At 34.2% G+C, this 23026-nt stretch overlaps 1 protein-coding gene across 4 annotated transcripts in view; it reads left to right on the forward strand.

Annotated features, from left to right (window-relative positions):
* LOC149774295 (P-selectin-like) overlaps positions 1-22442 on the forward strand; it is a 144434-nt gene extending 121992 nt beyond the window's left edge. For all 4 annotated transcript variants that reach the window (XM_089945462.1, XM_089945464.1, XM_089945463.1 and 1 more), the window contains 6 exons: positions 5245-5328; positions 7124-7324; positions 12701-12784; positions 14485-14685; positions 16170-16314; positions 16687-22442. In XM_089945462.1, the coding sequence (XP_089801588.1) occupies positions 5245-5328; positions 7124-7324; positions 12701-12784; positions 14485-14685; positions 16170-16314; positions 16687-17014 (1043 nt within the window). In that variant the 3' untranslated portion in view covers positions 17015-22442. The remainder of the gene's footprint in view (positions 1-5244; positions 5329-7123; positions 7325-12700; positions 12785-14484; positions 14686-16169; positions 16315-16686) is intronic.
* The last annotated feature ends 584 nt before the right edge of the window (positions 22443-23026 follow it).

Below are 23026 nucleotides of genomic sequence, written 5' to 3' on the forward strand. Positions count from 1 at the left end.
TTTTAATCAGCGATAACTTGTTTTGGCCACCGCTAGCGATTTGATCATTTTTTAGTGTTATTGTTGCTCCACATACACTCGCGTTTTTCGATTGTAATTTTTGTATCTGACCAGAGGTCAGAGTAGCATTAACGTGACTATATGATATTTTATAATTAACACGATTGATCGAATTGTCTACATGTTTTCTACTGGCGCATCAATGATTCTCATTCGGCCACTAATACCTTCAATTAACGTTGCCTGATCACTGAGTATAACAGCAATTGCTCTGTAAGGACCATAAACAATTGGCGGACCAGCCGCGATTTCTGGTAGGGTGCCGACACGAGCACAAAAGTGGATATCAACAACAGACTGCTTGGATAAATAAAGATACTCCAGCGAAAAGTAATAAATCGGGTACAACTTTGTAAAATCAAGCTGTGATGTTTGCGTCCTACTATCTATATTTGCGCTAGCATTTTTTATAATATCAAAATCAGCACCTGGTCTAGCTTCATGTTCAAAATCAGCTGGTTGTGGATTAACTGCAGTATTTGGTGGTGTTCGCAACTTAATATATTGAATATGATCGGCGTTGTCAGTAATATCTTTAGCAAACATCATTGATCTTGTAAAATCATCAGAATATCTTGCTAGACCAATGATTGTTGTAGGAACATCGACATCATTCTGAATCGATTCGATATTTTTTCCATCAATCATGTAGGTGGCGCTACTAAACAATGACATGATCCCGTTGTTGACAAAACCAACTCGGTCATTGACACCGTAGTTATTATTATCCGCCATTACAAGTTTACCTTCTACTTCAATAAACGCCTCACAAGGCAGAAAATATCTACTTGTATCATGAACTTGAAGTTCGATACGCCCTCGTTGATTTGGTTTTTTGCATCATAGGAATAAAATCGATAATCACGCACTGAGCAATCTCGCTCGACCGGTTCATCTATGTTAAATGCTGGGTCATATATGCGTTTGAACATTTTATACTGCTGCGTATTTCTCCAAATGGTGATTATCTTCGTCGCACACGAAGTCCACTTCCTGCTATCAAATTTGCTGTTATATTTCTTTGTGCGTCAGATTCCTGATTTATTAACGCTGCTAGTCTCTGATTTGCAGCTTGATTTATCACCTTACTAACATCAGCGGGCATAATTTCGGTACTCGGTAATTTCACCGGTGGTTTTCGTCTTATTAATCGCGCTAGTCTTTCTTTGACTGCCGAGAGCACCTTACCAGCAGCGCTAACAATAGCACCAGGAGTTTTTCGGCAACCACGTTAATGGCTTTCATTGATAATTGTTTTGCACGAGGACCAAACTTTGGTGCTAACTCTGCAAATAATCTTTGAGTCACATCACCAAGTCCGTCTCCGTAAGCTGCTCTATTGATTGGTAATCGTGAATTTACTGCTCTGATCTGCACAGGTGTATGTCTATTATATATGACCATGTTATGCTATTTACTATTGTTTAATCGCTGTAATCATCAACGATTTCATCAACGAGTTCTCGGTAAATACTAGCATCCATGACACCACCTTGAAACAATCGCCGACAGATATCAGCTGCTTCATTAATTATTTCTGGTGAGTTATTTCCAGCTCGTTTTCCTCCTAATCGCGAAACGTCATTGAAGATACTATCAGGGCAGGGAATAAAACCACTTCCCAAACATTTGCCAATAGCACCGAGGTCAAGGTCTTCTAAAATATCTTTTGATGGTCTTTTTTTCGACCTCTTGCATAAATGATAAGTAATCGGGATCGGTAAGGTAAATATGTGATTCTTTAGCAGTAAAATATACTGCATCAGACCAATGCTCAGATGTTACTTTTCCAAAATATTCAGATTTCAAATAACTCTTAGAATTATATCTCACAGCAATATCGATCAAACGATTTAGTGAATACGTTTGAAGATTTTTTTTAGGGAGCTCTTCAAACATCTCGGCAGGATTCAATGGTAATTCGGACCAGAGTTGCGAAGAATCATCTTGGTCTTTTTCAGGTGTAAGAGAAGGCTCATGGTGCGGAACAGTAATAAAAGACTTTTTTCTCTTCCTTTCGTCTTTTCTTTTGTTCTCGTATTTCCCGTTGCCGTTCTCGTTTTTGTGCCAGCGATGTTTGTCGCTGTTCTCGTTTCTCTTTTGCTTCTTTTTGCCTTTGTTCTCTCTCTTCTTCTTGTCGTTCTTTGTTATTCATATTATAATTCGTTATCCCCTGCGAATAAATTTTATAATCAGTACTATCCTTGTCTATTTGTTCATCACCTCGATTTATTTTATACAACCAATCAGTCCACGTTTTTTTTATCTACTTTAATGTACTTGGGATCTAAAATATCACCTCTGGAATTAAATCCTTCGACAGCAAACTCACCATATTTGGCTATATCCTGGTGGGTTTTGTCTTGTAAGTTTGAATTTCTTTTAGACCCGCTTCAGTAAATTTTTCCCTAAAATCAACTCCCCTTTTTCCTTTTTGGGTTTTTTTTTTTTTGCCAACAGCACCTTCAGGTTGAGGCTGGACCGCAGCCATTTTTTCAGCAGTTTCTTTTAATACTTGAATAAGACTTTCTTGTTTCTCACCTGGTTCCTTTTTAGGTCCCCTAATAGCAGATAAAACATCTCCAGTAAACGAGGTAATAGGTTCAAACAACTGTTCCGTTTCCGCTGCGTACTCAACTTGTGCTTCCTGCCGCGATTGCACTTTTTTTTTTGAACTCCTCTTTTACAGGGATATATATTTTAAGTGCTTCTTCTCGCTCTCTAGCTAGTCTAGCTGTTTAAGATTCCGAATCCACCATTATTTGGTATAGCAATTTTTAATTCATAGCAGCAGGGAGGGCGACGACAACAAATTGGTTCATTTTTTGTAATCGAAGCGCCATTAATAGGTTTTTCAACCAGAACCCGTATTTGGACTAACTCTGGAGGACCTTCCAAGGAGGTTTCTCCCTCCAAAGGTTCCTCTTGAGACGTAGTCGACGTTATTTCCGGTTGAAACCTTTTTATGAAGGGTTTATTTCGACATTTGGAACCTTCTAAATTTTGTAGGATTCGCCCTCCCTGCTGCTGAAGTATAATAAAGTGTTAATAATAACAAGAGTATGATGCGATTAAACAGCAATGAAGTAGGTTTGGGAAAATGTGCGAGTTCCGAGACGCCACTGGCTTCTTAAAAAGATATCTTTAAAACATATTGCAAAAATGGTGTGTAATATTATTTTGTTTTCTTTATACCATTGCGAGTCATTTGAATATTGCAGGAAATACGATATTCATGCCAAGTTCAGCTACATATCCGATTAACATTTAGTCAGCTAGGATTGAGGAGTTTGACATTAGTTTCTAAGATTAATACAGATATACAATGGAAGGCGATATTTCAATATAGATATTTTTCTGCGGCAGAAGACCCATGTTCCGAAGTCATAAAAGACGTGTAGAATTTGTATCAAATCTAGAACTATTGACTTAAGATTTTCAATTCTTTCCATCTGTAGACAACCACGCTAATCAAAACTCTCAAAACTAATATTGGAATTATTATATTTTGAGAAATATGAAATAGAGAATAGGGCGCTCAAATTTAAGATATGATGATAAATTAAAAATCGTCCATTTATGTATAAGTACATAGCATCCAAGGAAACATTTCATTTGTTATCGTTAAATGAGCTAGTCAAATGCAATGAACGTAATTGTTAATTATATTACTTTGTAAAAAAATTCGTTTCTCAAAAAAGATAGACGCGATCCATTTTCTCGATACAAAGAAGGATATCAAAGATTTTCATTCTTATCGAGAGCAATCAAAGAATTTCCATGCAAGCTAATGGACCATTTTCGTTTCATATTTTCTAGTTATATTTCTTTAAATAACATTCTTGAAAGAAAAATAAAAGCACATTAAGGTTATGCAAGCCTGCTGTGCTATAACAACCAATGACTTATTCTGCTTGTTAGCTCCATTGAAATAAAATAAAACGAAATCGTTTATATCCAAAATTGACTGCTTTGTTTCACCAACTAATAATGCTCATATTTCGAGAATATTTTTTTATGAACAATTGTGCACATGGTTCTATAATCATGTGCACTTTATTTTAGTTTTGGAGCGTGGTTGTGAGATGGATGCCTAATAGAGAAATGTTTGACTAAATACGTTTAAAGGCTTGATATGCCCTTTACTCTTTTCGGAAGTTAAAATATATACTCAGAAGTAGGTGACCTCGTTTTTCAATACAGCGGCAACAAAGCGTACATAAAATTAAATGGGGTGAAAGTCAAAATTAGAGTAGTCAAACACTGTTCGCATTCGCAATTTAGAAAGATCTTTTGTCATAGGTTTAGATATAAACATAATTTTTTTTTATATATATAATACTCAACAAGGTCAAAGACGTCATGGGGAAAATAGAAAATTTCTAAGATATATAATTGATTTTCTTAAATCCTTATTGCATTCTTAATTCATATGACATGTACATATACTTCATTTGTATATTGCATGTATTTGACATACGTATTAATTCTAGCCGTTGTTTCAGGTAAGCAGTTTATATATCAAATAATTTTAATTCATTTTGAAAGTCTGTATGATCCCATGAATTAATATTCAAAATAAAATCGTTTCTCTTTCAATTTATGTGTAAGGATAACTTGTTGTCCGGTATGTATGTATGCATGTATGTATGTATGTATGTATGTATGTATGTATGTATGTGTGGATGTGTGTATGTGTGTGTATGTATGTATGTGTGTGTGTATGTATGTATGTGTGTATGTATGCATGTATGCATGTATGTATGTATGAATGAATGTATGTATGTATGTATGTATGTATGTATGTATGTATGTATGTATGTATGTATGTATAGATGGATGGATGAATCAGTGAATGTTAATATATAACATTGCGAAACAAGTTTTAGGAGGATAGACGGTTACAAAAGAACATAAAAATGAAGGTAGACAAGACAAAATATAACAGGTAAAGATGTTAAAAGTCAGTACAAGGTATTTAGGACTAAAGGCTTACAAATGTAAAATTCTGACAGATCCAAGAGAAGTTCTTTAGAGACATTCCAAGATTTTCTCAGGTGGTACTTGATGATAAAGTTTTCAGTTTAGTTTACATAAAAAACATTCTGTCTTATAAAGCACAGATATTGCCGCCATAATATATTTCTATATGTAGCTATAGTGATTCCGGTATTTTTCTTGAAGGTATGTCCAATACTTCATCCACAATATTCCGGACAACTTCTCCTGCGACTACAACTTCTACAGCTTCTTTATTTCCAACATTATGTAAGTAAGCAGTAAACCGTATTTACATAAATTATACCGACATATCTCTGGTTTAAAGGTAAAATGCAATCACCCCATAAAGATTAAGGAGCAGGCGAATTGCGTATCTCTAGGTACGTCTACTTTGCTTCGTAGAGGTTTAGATATAGTGTATAGTGTCGCCAAAGTTGCATTTGATCTAATATCACCTTTATGCTTTGTAACGAGTTTCAATATATCATTCACATTCGATATCTCGTTGTAACATTATTTGCTTGATTTTCGATATATCATATACATATTCAAAAGAAAAGACCCTTTTCATATTTGATACATTTTGTAAATCGCTATTTTTAAGCCATCGTTTAACTGCAAAGAAATTTTTTGTTCTGCTTGAAGGAAAAAAATCATCATATATGCTAAAATATATGAAACAGTACCATCAATGGTAAAAAGAGAAAATAGAGATACATACGTCATTTGTACAATTGTGTAACTGACAAAACAATTTGTCACACAAAACAGTCTGATCACTATATGTTAGATTCAATATTGACAGCAAGTGGTTAGAGGTCGCGGGTTCAGTCCCCGGCCTAGTCCTATCAAACACATATAAAAGGTACTAACAGCTCCCTTGCTAGAAGTTCAGCATTAAGAGAGTATTGTTAGGTCCGGTCAGCCTGGCATTAAGATAATGCGGCTGGGTGGAACATCATACTACATATTTGCGGCATGATGTCCCAGTGCTAGACATCACTGTAATCTGCCACACATCAGACATAGTAGAGATGTGACTGAAAATTTATTATATCTACGTAACAAATCCAAATCGCAGACACATATAAAATATTAAGTTTCCATTTAAAAAGTACAAAGGGATGACCTTTAGTGTAGTATGTTTTGCCTTGACCTCAATTAAAATTAGTATTATCGTTCAATAACGAATTCGTAATTTAAGTTTCCTCCTCTCAACGTATAAGGTTTTTTCTTTTCCTTCGTTTCTGAAGTAAAAGGGCATAAACGTTTCAGCTCCTAGGATGGAGTGCATCCTTCATATATACATGTACACACACACACACACACACATATATATATATATATATATATATATATATATATATATATATATATATATATATATATATATGTGTGTGTGTGTGTGTGTATGTATAGACACATACATACATACATACACGAAGGCTGTACAGCTTACTATTAGTTACAACACGCTCAGAATATTAATACAAAGAGTGGTAAGAAAATACACAATTTTCATGTTCTTACAACGATGTTTTTTTTATTACACATGCTTAATTAGCTGTGGTAGATCTGCAAAATGCGATGGTGAGGACACCTACTTGTCCGAGAAACATAAAATATTCAATTTGGACGTAATGCTAGACTTTTCACCAAGCTAGATCATAAACTCGTATTTTATTGGCGGTAATTAATAAAAACATTAGCAACTCGATAATACCAATACCATTATATTCGTGGGTGTTCGTTTTGACACTTCTAAACAACACTATTTCCAACATTTCACATTTTCAGGTTAAATTCTTTTGGATGAAATTTTGATAAAATCTGGTGTCAATACATTGAATAGATGCCATATAAATAATAGACCTTTGTGCGATCATGACGTTAACTTTCGCAGACGAAATACATTAACACAACATGTACATGAAATGGATTGAGAAGAGCGGGTGTGTACAGAGACGAATGTTGATGTGTCTATAAATCGGCCATAGGAAACATGCCATTCTCATTCAGTTCTAATGTTGCTATAAAATGATTTTTCATAACATTATTCCAGTATGCGATATGCAAATCCCCAACGGTCAAATAACTTGGTGGTGTGCCACACTGGGCCCACCGTGTCCTTATTCCTGCCACGAAGGTTACAAACAAGATGGCACGATTTCCTGGCTGAATTGTTCCACATACGGACAGTGGGTTCCTTGGTATGCGTATCAGCGTGATGGTGTCAAATTTTCCATCGAAGATCTCTGTACACGTATGTATTGTTTAATTTTACACTTTATAACAATTAGTAAGAGCCTGTTTAAAGAACTTGGTATCTTTTTTTCTAAATCATCATTTCTATATCCTAATTATCATGGCGGCATAATCTTGTTCATTCACGTACTTAACTATATTGTCATACAGTGAAATAAGACCTAGCGATGGTATATAGCAACGCAACAGCAGCGAGATATGCATTGTACATATTTGTATACATCTTTTTTTTAAGCGGTTCTCTGTCGATTCTTACGTAGTAGAATAAAGTATTTATGACTTTGCAAGCTTTATTTCGTTTGCACGACGTCTGACAAATTAGAGCCACTAAATATACTGTGTCTCCAGATTCAAAACAAAATGAAACGAACACACACACACGCTATATATATATATATATATATATATATATATATATATATAGAGACAGAGAGATAGAGAGAGAGAGAGAGAGAGAGAATGTTCAGACCAGGTAAACTGAGACATCTAAAATGTTCAACGAAAACTTACTTTAAGTATAAAATCATGTACGCATTTGTAAATACAGCGTTTGTTATTATGGTTATTGCGTGTTCTTTGTCTGTTTTTTAATTTCCATCTAAGTCTGATAGAGAGTCATGCGTTCTTAGACGTTTATACATATATATATATATATATATATATATATATATATATATATATATATATATATATATATATATATATATCGGAGCTCAAGTCAACAAACTGCGAAATCTAATTTTGTACACTACGTTTCATCAGACATGCAATCATGCACAGTTTTGTAACTTCAGTGTGTTATTTTGAGTTTATTGTTTTATCTTCTTTGTCTCTAACTAGTAATGTAGTGATCGAGATTCAAAAGCTAAAAGGGTAACACCAAAATTATGTTGTACCATCCTTTGTCAGTTTTCCACATTTAAACAAAACCGGACGCAACCAAATCCCATGCGGAAACTATTATCATTGATCAGGATATTATTAGGTTTGTTTCCAGCCAATGACAGAGATTTATGTCAAAAACAAACTCTTCACCTGTCAGTGAAAATTAGCTGAGGAAACGGCTCATAAGGTTAGAGGTTTCCGTGCCACGATATCAATATATACGTACAGTATCTTTTATATTTCAAATGACCTGGAGCAAAGGAATGTTCTAATCACAGTTCCTCACGAAGATATGCTGCTTAACATGTTTAACTCAATCATTCCTTGTACAGCAATCGAATTTAAAGAGAGTTATTATAGAGAAACACGTTAATTTTGCGCATCGTATTGCCTTTAATGAACAGAAACTTTACATTAGTACAGCGGGCGTTTGTAACCTGTTTACTTTCAGAAAAACCGCATATATATATATATATATATATATATATATATATATATATATATATATATATATATATATATATATATATATATACATATATGCGGTTATCGGATTGCTTACATGTCGTGCAGAAACATATTTCATTAATAATATCGGGGATAGAATATAGTCTCGATACATACTCCAAACACCATGTGATACTAGTATATCCTTCGTATAATGCTTGTGCAATACTGTAACGTCTATTATTATGATTATTATTATTAGTAACTGTTAACACATACGTCCGTATCTATTTATAGATGCTACATAACGTTCTGCTCTTAACAGACTAAGGAGATTTAGGCAAAATCGATCTAAAAACTATTCCATACAATTTACAACCATGATTGAATTAAACAAAAGTATGTACAACATAAGGCACGTCAGCAGACTTACAACAGGAACACAAGAAATGTGGATGGCTCCAAATATTGGAATGAACTTGATTGTTCCACATCTGAATTGGGTAGATTCTAGATTCTATGAAAAGGGGCAAATAACTTCAGCTTGCTAAAGAGTATTACATTTCGGAAGTAAAAACAACTTTAGCAACGCAAGCAATGAAAAAGATTGGAAACGTTCGTAAAGTCTAGTCACTTCACTGTCGACACAACATAGTGCTGACTGTGATCTGGTTAAGGAATGTATCTTAAAGAGTTATGACCTGAGGCATATTGAGAAATGTTTCAGAAAATAGTCTTGGCAAATCAATGTTGAAATTGTTAAGGAAAAAAATTATCGGAGAGATGGTGCTCAGCCACGAAGATTGATCAAAATTATGGTAACCTCTGAAAGCACATATTAGTTGAAGAATTCAAGAACTCTTTCCATCATGATATCAAAACCTATCTTGATGAGTATAAGGTGGAGATTTTTGAACATTATACTCACACAGATGATTATTATCCATTAAATCTCAAAGTTTCATTTGTAAACAAGTCTTCCTCTCAGCATTTTTGGTATAAAAAAGGTAATCACAATTGCATAAGCGTACCTCCAAATCTCGATATGACAGCTTTAAGAAATCAAATATTTGAAAATAGCGATCTGAATTCCTTATCCCTTCCTACGTTGACTTCATTCAAAATGGAACGGCGCGTCATTTCTGATTACTACAGGTTATAAAACCAACAGAATAAGGTCAGAGCTATTCCAAATGTTCTTATTTCAAACTGGTCAACGTCATTGTCTAGTGTTGAAAGCATTATTTATTCGCATCAAACAAATCCCAGTATAATTCTTTTTTAGGGAATTATGAACTATGCATGTCGAAAGGTTTTATATCACTTATAGGTGATTGTGCCAGGTGTGTCCCTCTTAAAATATTAAGGGACACAGGAGATTCTAACAATCTTTTATTATCAGGTCCTTTGTCCTTGTCCGAGAATTTGTTTATAGTAAAAGCGTTTTGTTTCTTGGAGCAGATTGCGACTCTGCCAATGGTGGTCTGAATTGCATCAATCTGGCATCAGACTTAATTCCACGACCGTGACGGTTTGAGCCCCGTATTCGTTACCTATTGAGTGCATTCATGTATTACTAGGCAATGACCTAGCTGGAGATAACTGACAAGCCGTCTTTGGATCAGATGGTTGATACTTTTGAGATTGCATCTCAGATTTATACCCTGCCTATGCAGGATACTAGCACTATGACAAAGAGGGATTTTGAGAATGGTCCTCATCAGGAGTGTATTCATTTAGCTGACACATTTATTGGTCATTTTTGTCATGAATCGCATCTGCTCTTGCTATTGATCAATCAAGACGTATTGACCATAGTGATCCTCTTTTTGCCACTTATTATTTTTAATGAAATAAGTATGACACAATTTATTTATCTTTTATTATGAGGGCTATTAGTGAAACTGAAGCTTCAGCGGCAGAAGACCCATGTTCCAAACTCATAAATAAAGCGTAGATTTTGTATCAAAGCGATAACTATTCACTAAAGATTTTCTATTTTCTCAGTCTGTAATAAGTCACAACAAGCTAAACGCTCAAACCCAAACTTGGAATTATTATATTCCGACAAATATGAAATAGAGAAAGGGCGCTCAATTCTGAGACATGAGAATAAATATATTCGGTACAAATCTTACGTTTATATACAAGTGCATAATATCCAAGCAAACAATTAATTTTTTTCGATCAATTAGCTTGTCATTTGCAATAAAAGTAATTTATAAAGTATGATGGGTATTGAAGTTTTCATTCTCACCTAGATCAATCAAAACATCTCCTGTCAAATTTAAAGAACATATTCGTTACATCTTTTCTAGTTCTATTTTAAACTAATATTTTTGAAAGCAGAACAAAAGCGCATAAGGTTTTGCATTCCCACTCTGCCATTGAAATACAATAATAAGAAGGCGTTTGTTTCCAAAATTGACTGCTTTATGACACCTACTAACAATGGTCATATTTAGGGAACATCATTTTAGGAACAATTGTGCACATGGCTGTATGATTACATGTACTATCTCTTTAGTTTTGGAGCGTGATTATGAGATGACGTTCTGATATGCAACTCATCAATATAGTTGCATCTTTTAGAAATGGATCAAATTTGTCAGCTTAACCTTCCTGGCGTTTATATTATCTTGTTGTTGTAGCAAAATACCGCAAGAAGATTGTACTAATTAATGTTACCCAGGATATTTCCAGAACTCTTCAGTCACGTGGTGGACTTGCCAGGTGAACAGACCGTGGGATGTAGACACAGATTCACATTGCATACAATCCGTAACATGAACAACAATTGCTAATTTCATGATTGTTTTCTTATAACACAAGACATGCATTATTTCTATACTCAGGCGCTGTTATGAAGCTTGATAGAGCCTGCTCGATTCCGAGTGAATGCTTAATACAGAAATGTTTCACTCTATACGTTTAACAGCTTGTTATGCCCTTTACTCTTTTGGAAAAATATAAAATCTACTCCGAAGATTATCTTGTTTTCCAGTAAAGAGACAGCAAAGCGAACACAACGTTAAATGAGGTGAAAGCAAAAGTAGAGCAGCCTAAAACTGGTAGCATTGACAAATGAGGAAGTGTTTTCGTCATAGGTTTAGATATAAACATAAACAGATATTTACATAATACTCAACAAGGTCACATAATTTATGTGGAAAATAGATCAGTTTAATAAAATATAAATGATTTTATTGCGTTCTTAATTCTTATGGTATGAACATATACTTTATTTGTATATTGCACGTATTTGATATACACATTTATTCTAGCAGTTGTTTGAAGTATGGCGTTTGTATATCGTATAAGTTTAATTCATTTTGTAAGTCTGTGTGATCCCATGAAACAATATTCAAAATAAACTCTTTTCTTCTTCAATTTATGTGTAAGGATAACTTGTTGTCCGGTTGAGGTTATGTTTCCTCCCAGCGTCCAGTTTTCCAATTTATTAGTGTCTATAATATCCACCAAAATTTAATTTCCAAACCTTCTTAAAACGTGATGCCTTTCTACAAATGGGCACAATCCTTCGTTTTATCATATTTGCAATGGTGCATGATAAGGTAATCTTATTCGAACGTTGAACGGAGTTCCTTAACTTCTAATTTTATTTGGGAAAGTAATTTACTACATGTGCAATCGGTATGTATGCACGTATGTATGTATGTATGTATGTATGTATGTATGTATGTATGTATGTATAATGCGAAACAAGTTTTAGGGGATAGACCGTTACGAAATAACGTAAACATGAGGGACAACAGGAGAAAATATAACAGGTAAAGATGTTAAAAGTCAGTACAAGGTATTTAGAACTAAAGGCTTACAAATGTAAAAATCTTACATAGCCAAATGCTGTTATATCAAGAGAAGTTCGTTAGAGACGTTCCAAGATTTTCTCAGGTGGTACTTGATGATAAAGTTCTCAATTTAGTTTACATCAAATACATTCTGTCTTATAAAGCACAGTTATTGCCGCCATAATATATTTCTATATGTAGCTATAGTGATTCTGGCATTTTTCTTGAAGGTATCTCCAATACTTCGTCCACAATAATCCGGACGACTTCTCCTGCGGCTATAACTCCAACAGGTTCTTTATTTCCAACATTATGTAAGTAAGCAGTACACCGTATTTAGATGAATTGTACCGACATGTTTTCGGTGAAAAGGTAAAATGCAATCACCCCATTAAGTTTAAGAAGCAGGCGAATTGCTTATCTATCGGTACGTGTACTTCGCTGCTAAGAGGCTAGATATAGTCTCGCAAAGGTTGCATTTGATCTAATATCATCAGTTTGCTTTGTAACGAGTTTCAATATATCATTCACATTCTATTTCTCGTTGTAACATTATTCACTTGATTTTCGATATGTCATATACATATTCAAAAGAAAAGACCCTTTTCATGTTTGATACATTTTGTAAATCGCTATTTTGATGCCATCATTTAACTGCAAAGAACGTTTTATATTCGGCATGAAGGAAGTACCTATCACATATTCTAAAATATATAAAACAGTACCATCAATGTTAAATACAGACAAAAGAGACACATACGTCATTTGTATCATTGTGTAACTGACAAAACAATTTGTTACACAAAACAGTATGATCACTATATGTTAGATTCAATATTGACAGCAAGTGGTTAGGGCGTCTGCCTTGGATGCGGGAGGTGGCGGGTTCAATCCCCGGCCTAGTCCTATCAAAGACTTATATAAATGGTACTAACAGTCGCATTGCTAGACGCTCAGCATTAAGAGATTAGTGTTAGGTCTTGTCAGCCTGGCATTAGGTTAATGTGGCTGGGTGGAACATGATGCCCCAGTGCTAGACATCACCATAAACTGCTACACAGCAGACAACGTAGCGATGTGACTCAGAATTTATTATATCTACGTAACAACTCCAAATCGCGGACACATATAAAATATTAATATTCCATTTAAAAATTACGATGGGATGACCTTTAGCGTAGTATGTTTTGCCCTTGATCTCAATTAAAATTAGTATTATTGTTCACTAACGAATTCGTAATTTAAGTTTCCTCCTTTCAGCTTTTAAGGGTATTTTCGTTTCCTTCTTTTGTGAAGAAAAAGGGCATAAATGGTTCAGCTCCTAGTATGCAGTGCATCCTCCTTTTACACACACACACACACACACACACACACACGATTACTAGGAGTTACAACACATTCAGAATATTAATGCAAAGAGTGGTAAAAGTAAACGCAATCTCCTTGTTCTTATAACGATGTTTTTGTTTGTTAAACCTGCTTCGTTAGCTGTGGTATATCTACATAATACGGTAGTGAGGACAGTACTAGCCGGAGAAACATATAATACAAATACACGTTGGACGTAATGCTAGACTTTTCACCAAGCCAAATAATAAACTCGTATTTTTAGTGCCGGTAATTGATATCAAATCATTAGCAACTCGATAATACCAATACCACTATATTCGTGGGTGTTTGTGTTGACACATCTACACAACACTATTTCCAACATTTGATATTTTCGCGTTAAATATTTTTGGATCAAATCCTGATTAAATCTGGTGTCGATTTATCCTATATTAACTCAAAATACACTAAATATATACCATCTAAATAATAGACCTATGTACGATCATGACGTTACCTTTCACTGACAAAATACATTACCACAACATGTACATGAAATGGATTGAGAAGAGTCGGTGTGTGCAGAGACGAATGTTGATGTCTCTATAATTCGGCCATAGGAAACATGCAATTCTCATTCAGTACCAATGTTGCTATAAAATTATTTTTCATAACATTATTCCAGTATGCGATATGCAAATCCCCAACGGTCAAATAAGTATGTGGTGTGCCACACAGGGCCCACCGTGTCTATATTTCTGCCACGAAGGTTACAAACAACATGACACGATTTCCTGGCTGAATTGTTCCACATCCGGACAATGGGTTCCTTGGTATCAGTATCAGCTTGATGGTGTCAAATTTTCCATCGAAGATCTCTGTACACGTATGTATTGTTAATTTTACACTTTATAACAATTAGTAAGAGCCTGTTTCAGGAACTTTAAATATTTTTCTCAATCAGCTCTTTCTGCATCCTATTCATCATGGCGGCAAAATCTAGTTCATTCCCTGGTTTCTGTATCAGCTTAATGGTGTCAAATTTTGTATCGAAGATCTCTGTGCACGTATGTATTGTTTCATTGTATCCTTTATAATACTTATTTAGGGCCTGCTAAAATAGGTTTATATAACTCTCCTCTCTACATCCTAATCACCATCACGGTAAAATCTAGTTCTGTCACTTAATTAACTATATTAACATACATTGATATAACACCTAGCACCGTTACATAGCAACAAAGCTGCAGCGATATAAACATTGTACATTTTGATCAACAATATTTCCCTAGCGGTTCTATGTGGATCCATACTAGTTGAAAGAATCTTTTATGGCTTTGCAAGCTTTATTTCGTTTGCACGATGTCTGATTAATTAGAGCTACCAAAAAATTGTGTCTGGGATTTAATACAAATTGAAAAGAATATATATATATATATGTATATATATATATATATATATATATATATATATATATATATATATATATATATATATATATATATATATATATATATATATATATATATATATATATATATATATATATATATAAACTGTCAATGAACAATGCAAAACTAGTTTCTAAGTAGCCTGGGTACTTTCGACTCGTAATGAGTCTTTTTCAAGAGCACATACAAAACATAGACAAGACAAACAAATAACACACAAAAACCGTTGTGTTTGCAAGCCTTTACATCGCTGTTTATACAGGAATAACCCTTTAAATGTGTTATGTTTTAACTAGTTTATTTCAGCTTGATGTGGATGCTAGAAAATATTTGTATTAACCTGGGAATCGATGAGCCATAATGACATCTGGTTTTTTTATATAAATTTATGTATGACTCATCGATTTCTAGGCCATTAAAAATCAGCAATATACTAGTTTTGCACTGTTCGGTCTCAGTTTATTGCATTTATCTTAATGAATCCCTGTCACAATCGATCCCATGCTGGTTCCAGAGCACTTGAAATGACTGTTATTCGCCATATGATTTGTATTATATATATATATATATATATATATATATATATATATATATATATATATATGAGAGAGACAGGCAGATAGTCAAACAGGGAGCGAGTTCAGCCAAATAGTTGTTACATCTAAAATGATCAAAGAACACTTACATAAAGTATGTATTTATATATATATATGCATGTCGTAAGGAACAATATTTCATAATTTATGCTATCTGGGATAGCATATAATTTCAATACATAAACCAAACATGACGTTACTTTAGTATATTAGTATATTCTTCATATTATATATATATATATATATATATATATATATATATATATATATATATATATATATATATATATATATATATATATATATATATATATCGTTACCAGATATGTCGATGTCTACTTGCAATGAATCAAGAAGTACTGGTGAAAGGAGTGGTTACGGGAATTTAGGAACTATTGTGGGGGTCACTGTAGGAGCTCTGACTGGAATAATAATTATCAGTTTCTTCGTAGTATGGATTGCAAAGCGGTAAGAATACACTCTTGAAATTATACCGTCATCATCATAACCCTACATATATTATTATCAACAACGTTTACGCCTTTTATTACGATCAGGATGGCACCATCATCATCATCAATATTTATCACTTCACCTTCTAAACTGTGCTTCTTATCTTTATTTTTATTAGTAGTAGTACTGTTAGTATCATTATTATTTTTATAACGTGATATAAAATCAGCATGTGTGAGAGAGACAGACAGACCGATAGAAACAGAGAGACATAAAGAGACAGTTCGCCGGAATTGAGCAAAGATTTAGACAAATGCAGAATAGGTGGATTCAGGAGAACTCAAAATGCTAGTTCTGTTCGTCTATACTCGTATTATTTATTATTAGGTCCAGTGTACGAAAATCACAAAGAAGAGAGCCAGGTCATGTGGGGAGTAGGTGTTTGAGACCAAGAGAGAATTCTGACCAGAACGATACAATCCTCAGACAACAGCCTAATGCAGATGGCATTGGCAGTGTATCAGCCTTTGAATCTCCTTCATATAATGGCCTTTACGTCCATTCATTTGTTCAACGGATCCCTACAATCTCCAGCAGTTGCAAATATCCTGGACCTCCCCCGTCGTACAGCAAGACTCCAATCGCACATAAAGAATCCCCACCCTCCTATGAAGAAGTTGTTACAGATCCTTCTAGATTCAATGTATATATTTAAATTAAAATGCATTTTAACAATAGGGAGCAATAATATGTTTCTTAAAGAAACATACATGATAAAATAAGTTTTATTTTTGTGTCAATGTATCTCTTCTTCATTTACATTGAAAAGGGATTACTACTGAACGATATACAACTGAATCAGGTTGTAACGTGGGTGTAAGAATATATGGATATATAAGGTCAAAGGTTAAGGTCATTGTTACTGAATAGAGAAAAATTGTTTCAGTGCATTAACTTTAATTTTACACGATATTCCTCAAGACTCTTTGTATTTGGCTTGCACATGGGGTAAAGAAAAACCTGTGAATCTGGTGAGCGTGGTCAGAAGGTGAAAGTTCAATGTCAGCACAACTGAAAGAATTTTTTCGCACAATTGAACTAGTTCTGCGTCATCTGGAGTAAACTTTGTGGATCGCTTACACTTGGGGTGAGGAAAAAAATCCTTTAAACCTTGCGATCGAAAGGTCTAAGGCTAAGGCAAGTGCGATTTCTTTAACAATTTTAAAGATGTGAGAACACGATATACCTTGACCAGAGTTTGTCTAGAGATTGCACCAAAGAATGGATGATGCCTTTTATTTGTGGGCAAAAGAAAATCAGAGGTGACGGTGACTGTGCCTCGAAGTAAAAGCACTTAGATTAGTAGAGAAACTTCTAAATGTCAAAGGTCTCGGTGATGTTTAATCTAATAAGAATATGATGATTTTCAAAAACCTGATCAGAGCACCATTAAACTCGTGCTTACTGTATACTCATATATGTTCACGGTATTCGTGTTACAAATTCTAAAGAAATGTTATAAATATAGAGACACTGTGAAAATATATTACACGCACTTCAAACTACTGACTTCGACAGCAATACCTCAGTACGATCATTTGGCACGTTTAAGAAATGATGGTAACATTTTGCTTCTCAAAATGCTCACTTTCAACGTTGTTTTCTTAAGACATTTGCTGAACAATTTTTCTGAGGATAAGGTCGAACTCGTTTCTTTGTGTAACCAAACCACCATTATGCCTAAGAAATTTGAGCAAGCTGCTTTCGATCAACTTCTGACAAGAGCTTTTACAAGTTTCTTTCTTTTAGTTTTCTCAACAAATGAATTATCTTTGTCAATCTTCAAAGACAATTAACATAAACAATACGGATGTAAGTTTCAGTGCACATATCCCTTACTTAGCCTATAACGTTTTATCAATATTCTTCATTCATCATTGAAGCAGACTCGATGATAACAACCTCCTCATACATTTTTAATTTGCATCACACAATATTTGTCGACATTTACCCATTTTTCTTCTGACAAAAATGAAGAAGAGTAAACAAAGTCAAACTTTTATTATGCCTCTATATGAACCACGTATATAACCCACAATGTTTCGGTAAATTAGAAACTATGCCAACAAAGATTATACACTTTTACTATTTAAAAAAATCGTTTTATACCATTTCATCCACAAAACTGAACAAAGTAGAAACTCAAAACATATTGCTCACCTGTACAAAGAATTTATTTAGACAGAAGTTTCAGCGAACTTCTTCAAGACGCTGACAAAGAAATGTGATGACTTTTTTCTGCCACTTAGTTCTCAAAATACCCGAATTATGATAGCTTTTAAATTTGCGAAAATAACAATAAAGCAGAAAACAAAGTATAAACAGTATTCCGCATGAACAATTTAATTGGCATCAACAGTTACAATGTAATTCTTCTGGCAGCTGATTTAGAGAAACAATGTTCGTCTTTCATATTGCTACTTTTCATATTAAATGTCGAAAATTATTATATAAGTGTGAAAACAAGACAATTATTGATAAAATATTTGTCCTAATTCTTTAATTGATATTATAATTTATGAATGCTTATATCATTATATTTTTCTCGTGGACAAGATACAGAATTTTCCATCATCCCATACGAAGTTTGATTGTCTGTACATATAGAGGTTATATTTGCAGCAAGAAATGGCATAGAAATTAATACTTGCAGCAAGAAATGTCATTGAAATTAATGTTTGCTGAAAATATTCTGCTCATCACATTTCTTTTTGCTAACAACATTGTCTTTTTAACAATCTTAACAATATCAGAATTCAATGTGATATATCGCTCCGCTGGAGAGATAAGGTAAATGTTGTAAATATGTCTATAATTTATTTTTTCGGAACGTATTTGATTATCACAAACATACGGTTCTTTCCACCTTGGATATGTTTTTGAGACAAAATTATAGACAGATGTATATCGGTTCAGTAATTTACAGAAAAAAAATCATAGGGGCCCCGAGTTGCAGAATGGGGTAAAGCGGTCACGGTTATGGAGCACTGCCATCTCACCTCTGCCTGTGTGGGTTCGAGTCTCTTTTTCGGACAATGCGGGTATGTGAGAAAGCTTGCCAACAGCTTCTCGGGGGTCGGTGGTTCTTTCCGGGGTTTTCCTGGGTTCTTCCTCCACCATTTATACTGGCCGCCATGTATAGCCTCTCTTGTGCTGAAAAATAGCGTAAAACCCTACAACAAGAACAACAACAACAAAAACAGCCATACATTTCTTTGCCGAAAATGCTACTTTACTTTTAGTTTTCGGACCACCTCGACTATTGTTTCGATTGGATATACCATAGAACTGACTGAAGAACTGCGAATGAAAAAGTAATTTCATGCATGAGCAACGTTTCTATCTTTCACTGTGTCGTAAATAACCAAAGAAGTCCGAACAGCAGTTGGTGGCAATTAAGGACTTCTATTAGCGGTATGATTCGTAGGATTGACCTCAATGTTGCGAATGCTCAGACGCTGACATTTTTGGCGTCATGGCAAAAATTTTATTTCATTTGAAGTGAGTATACGAAAAAGGTAGTGGGAGTGGTAAGCTATAGAGCGAATTAATTCTTTAAAGCTTTAAATAGAATGCAGAAATAAATTTGGTATCTAATAAAAAAAGTTTATTTTCCTGCGTAAATACGGATTATATTTCAAATTGTGGAACTTAAAAGAACCTTTTATGTCACATTTATTGTACCACACGATGAAATATATCAGTTTTTACGAAGGAAGAGAATGCATCTACAATTTGCTTCATATTATTTCAAGAAACTCATCCACAGTGAGGCATGGGGAAGAAGTAAAACTTTTTTTCATTCGCATATACAAAGTACTTAGCCAATACGAGAAATAATGAATCCCGTTTTACAAATAAAATGCTTCTGAACCTACATATAGCCTACAAATCCTTTATGTCAGATAGCACTCTGTGCCATAGTTACTAAATAAGCAGCTCTATCTGGCGATTTACTATCCATTGTGGACTGCACGTTTACTTGGGAGGTTTTAGCTTTGTTTTTTATTATTGAAGTGTTCTTTTCTTTACAATGTACAAACGATCGGTATATTTTTATTATATATTTTCTTTATATAATTTTTTATTCAATATTTACAACGTCAGATGTGCTTTTGCATTAGTAAAATGTCAATATTATTATTTTTGACTAAGGAATTTAATTCATGTAACTTACTATGCGTGTTCATACGCAACACGTTGCAATTTAAAGTGTTAATGTTGATTTGTGTAGCCATTTCATTATCTCAAGACGAAGTATCCTAACAAGGTCAATAATGGTGGGAGAAGTAGAAAGGATGTGTACGTGTGAAGGTTGAAATAAAGAAAGAGAGAGAGAGAGAAAGGAGATAAAAGTATACCTTTTTTATGCGACCGAGAATAAATGTACATATTATACATACAAGAGCATGAAAACATGACGTTCCTTGATGGCTTCTTTGCCATCCAATTAGATCTATACAGACAGATCCTTTTGCGTAGTTTTTCCGACATAATGAACGCTACTAATCTTACACGTAATGAGATAAATGACATTCTCTGTTTTGCACGTTTTGTTTGGACCATGTGTGTTTAATTCTTCTCTAGTCACTGTGCTAAAAACTATACTGGTCTCTATCATATGTTGACAGGTTTTGCACCTTTTATCGCCACATGAGCCAGATTGACTAGGGTGATCTTGATTAGTGATTGGCGTTAGCTTCGCCTTGACTAGGATGCCCTTTAGGTTTTTTGGTCTCCGGTAGGCGACTTCAGCTTTATTAAGGAGGATGAACTTTAGTACGTCCGATGATTCCACGATGGGCCAGCATTACCAGATGATTGTACCTACTTTGGGGTTGTCTGGATGCTAGGCCAAGATAAATGGTATCCTATCAGCCTTTTCATTCTTTCCATATTTTAGTCGGTCATCGAGGTTTGTTTGTTAAGGCCTTTGGGTTGCCTCCTTAATCAGGACCTTGTCGTAGCCTCGGTAAATTAAATGTTTAGATAGATCTTCAGACCTTTTTAGGATTGTTTCATCGTCGGAAGAAATTCTGCGTATCCTCAGTGCCTGGCTATATGGGATGTTCCTAATGCAGTGTTTTGGATGACAGCTGCTTGGGAGGAAATACTGGTGTTTGTCGGTTGCTTTGGATCACAAAGAAACTAAACAGAAGCCTGGTCGCAGAACGCTTCTCCTCCCCTGGCCACACTTTCAGTGATATAACACTTACTGCAATTGCCCATATCCCCAGCTAGAGTCCTCATAAAATAACAAATGTCATTATGGCTCATCAATTTCTAGGTCAATGCAAATATTTCCCAGTATCAGCAACAAACTGAAATAAACTAGTTGACACATAATAGTGTTAAAAGGTTGCATTCCTGTAGAAACATATTATAGAGAGAATTATTCTGACTTCGATCCTAACGCTAAATGTTTGGCTGTTAGAGAAAGTTAATGCTGATTAGCTAAGCTAAACGAGAGGTTGTCTTTTCTATATGAAATTAAATGTTTTAAATAATTTCTCTTGCCAAATGTTTCTGCCGAAAGGGAAGTCGGAGTGACAAGCAAATTCTCTCGTTAAATACATTGCCAAAGGTACTTTAGTCTGGATGAATACGAGAGCTCCGGAAATAGCGAGATATATGACTGCATAGAAAGAGCGAGTCTCGAAACGGCACAAAGGTGTCCTCTCAATCGCATACAATATGTTCACTGATTTAATTTTGTAAATATTTGTTGAATGTATTCCTTTTAAATTCATAAATAGATTTTAATTTAGTTCCGAAATTAATCGTGCATTCATTTATCACGATGGTGTTATCTCACGTATCTATCTTAAATTAAATGTATCATGTATGCTAATAACTTGATTTTACTATGTCTATGTCGATGAATCAAATTATGTTGACATTCCGGCAATTTGAGTACGGTTATTCGCTTGATTACGTGATGAAATTTGTTTTATCGATATATCAAAACGGCCAATTGTATTTCGTATAATTTTCGTAATTTTATTTCTGTGAGGAAGTGTACCATTCAAAGGTTATGTTCAGTTTCATTTTGTTTATATAATTAATTAAATTTTTATGTCTTACTTTGGGGCTTGTGCTTTTCTATTATATTATATATCCCTTCTCAGATCTCTCTTATTCCATCCATGAATATTATATTGCATTTTATTATTTTCTCTGTCCGGCATTAACAACGTGGTTGATCATCTTCTACATAACAATACTCAAAGCACCAGATGACAATGGGGTGGGAGGTAACCATATATCTCCTTAGCATTTATGTTTTATCTTAACATACTTGTGATACACAAATAATGAAAATTTTTGCGGCAGCGGTCGGAGGCTTCACTTAAAAGTGTTTCCAATGCTTATCAACATTAACACACTAGTCACACCATCCATCCCAGATCGGATGCCGGGTAGCACCAGACATTTATAGTAAATGACACTGAAACAATTTAATAATCAGCAGATTCAGTCACATCCATTCAGTTATTAAAATACACTTCCTAATTTGTATTATATATATATATATATATATATATATATATATATATATATATATATATATATATATATATATATATATATATATATATTGGCTGTAGAGGAAATTAAAACCTTGTACCCGTCTATTATGTTATTGTGTTCCTTCCTAGACCCACGG

This window comes from Sinohyriopsis cumingii, unplaced genomic scaffold, assembly GCF_028554795.1.
Source record: "Sinohyriopsis cumingii isolate HCF-2022 unplaced genomic scaffold, ASM2855479v2 utg000349l, whole genome shotgun sequence".
Lineage (NCBI taxonomy): Eukaryota > Metazoa > Mollusca > Bivalvia > Unionida > Unionidae > Sinohyriopsis > Sinohyriopsis cumingii.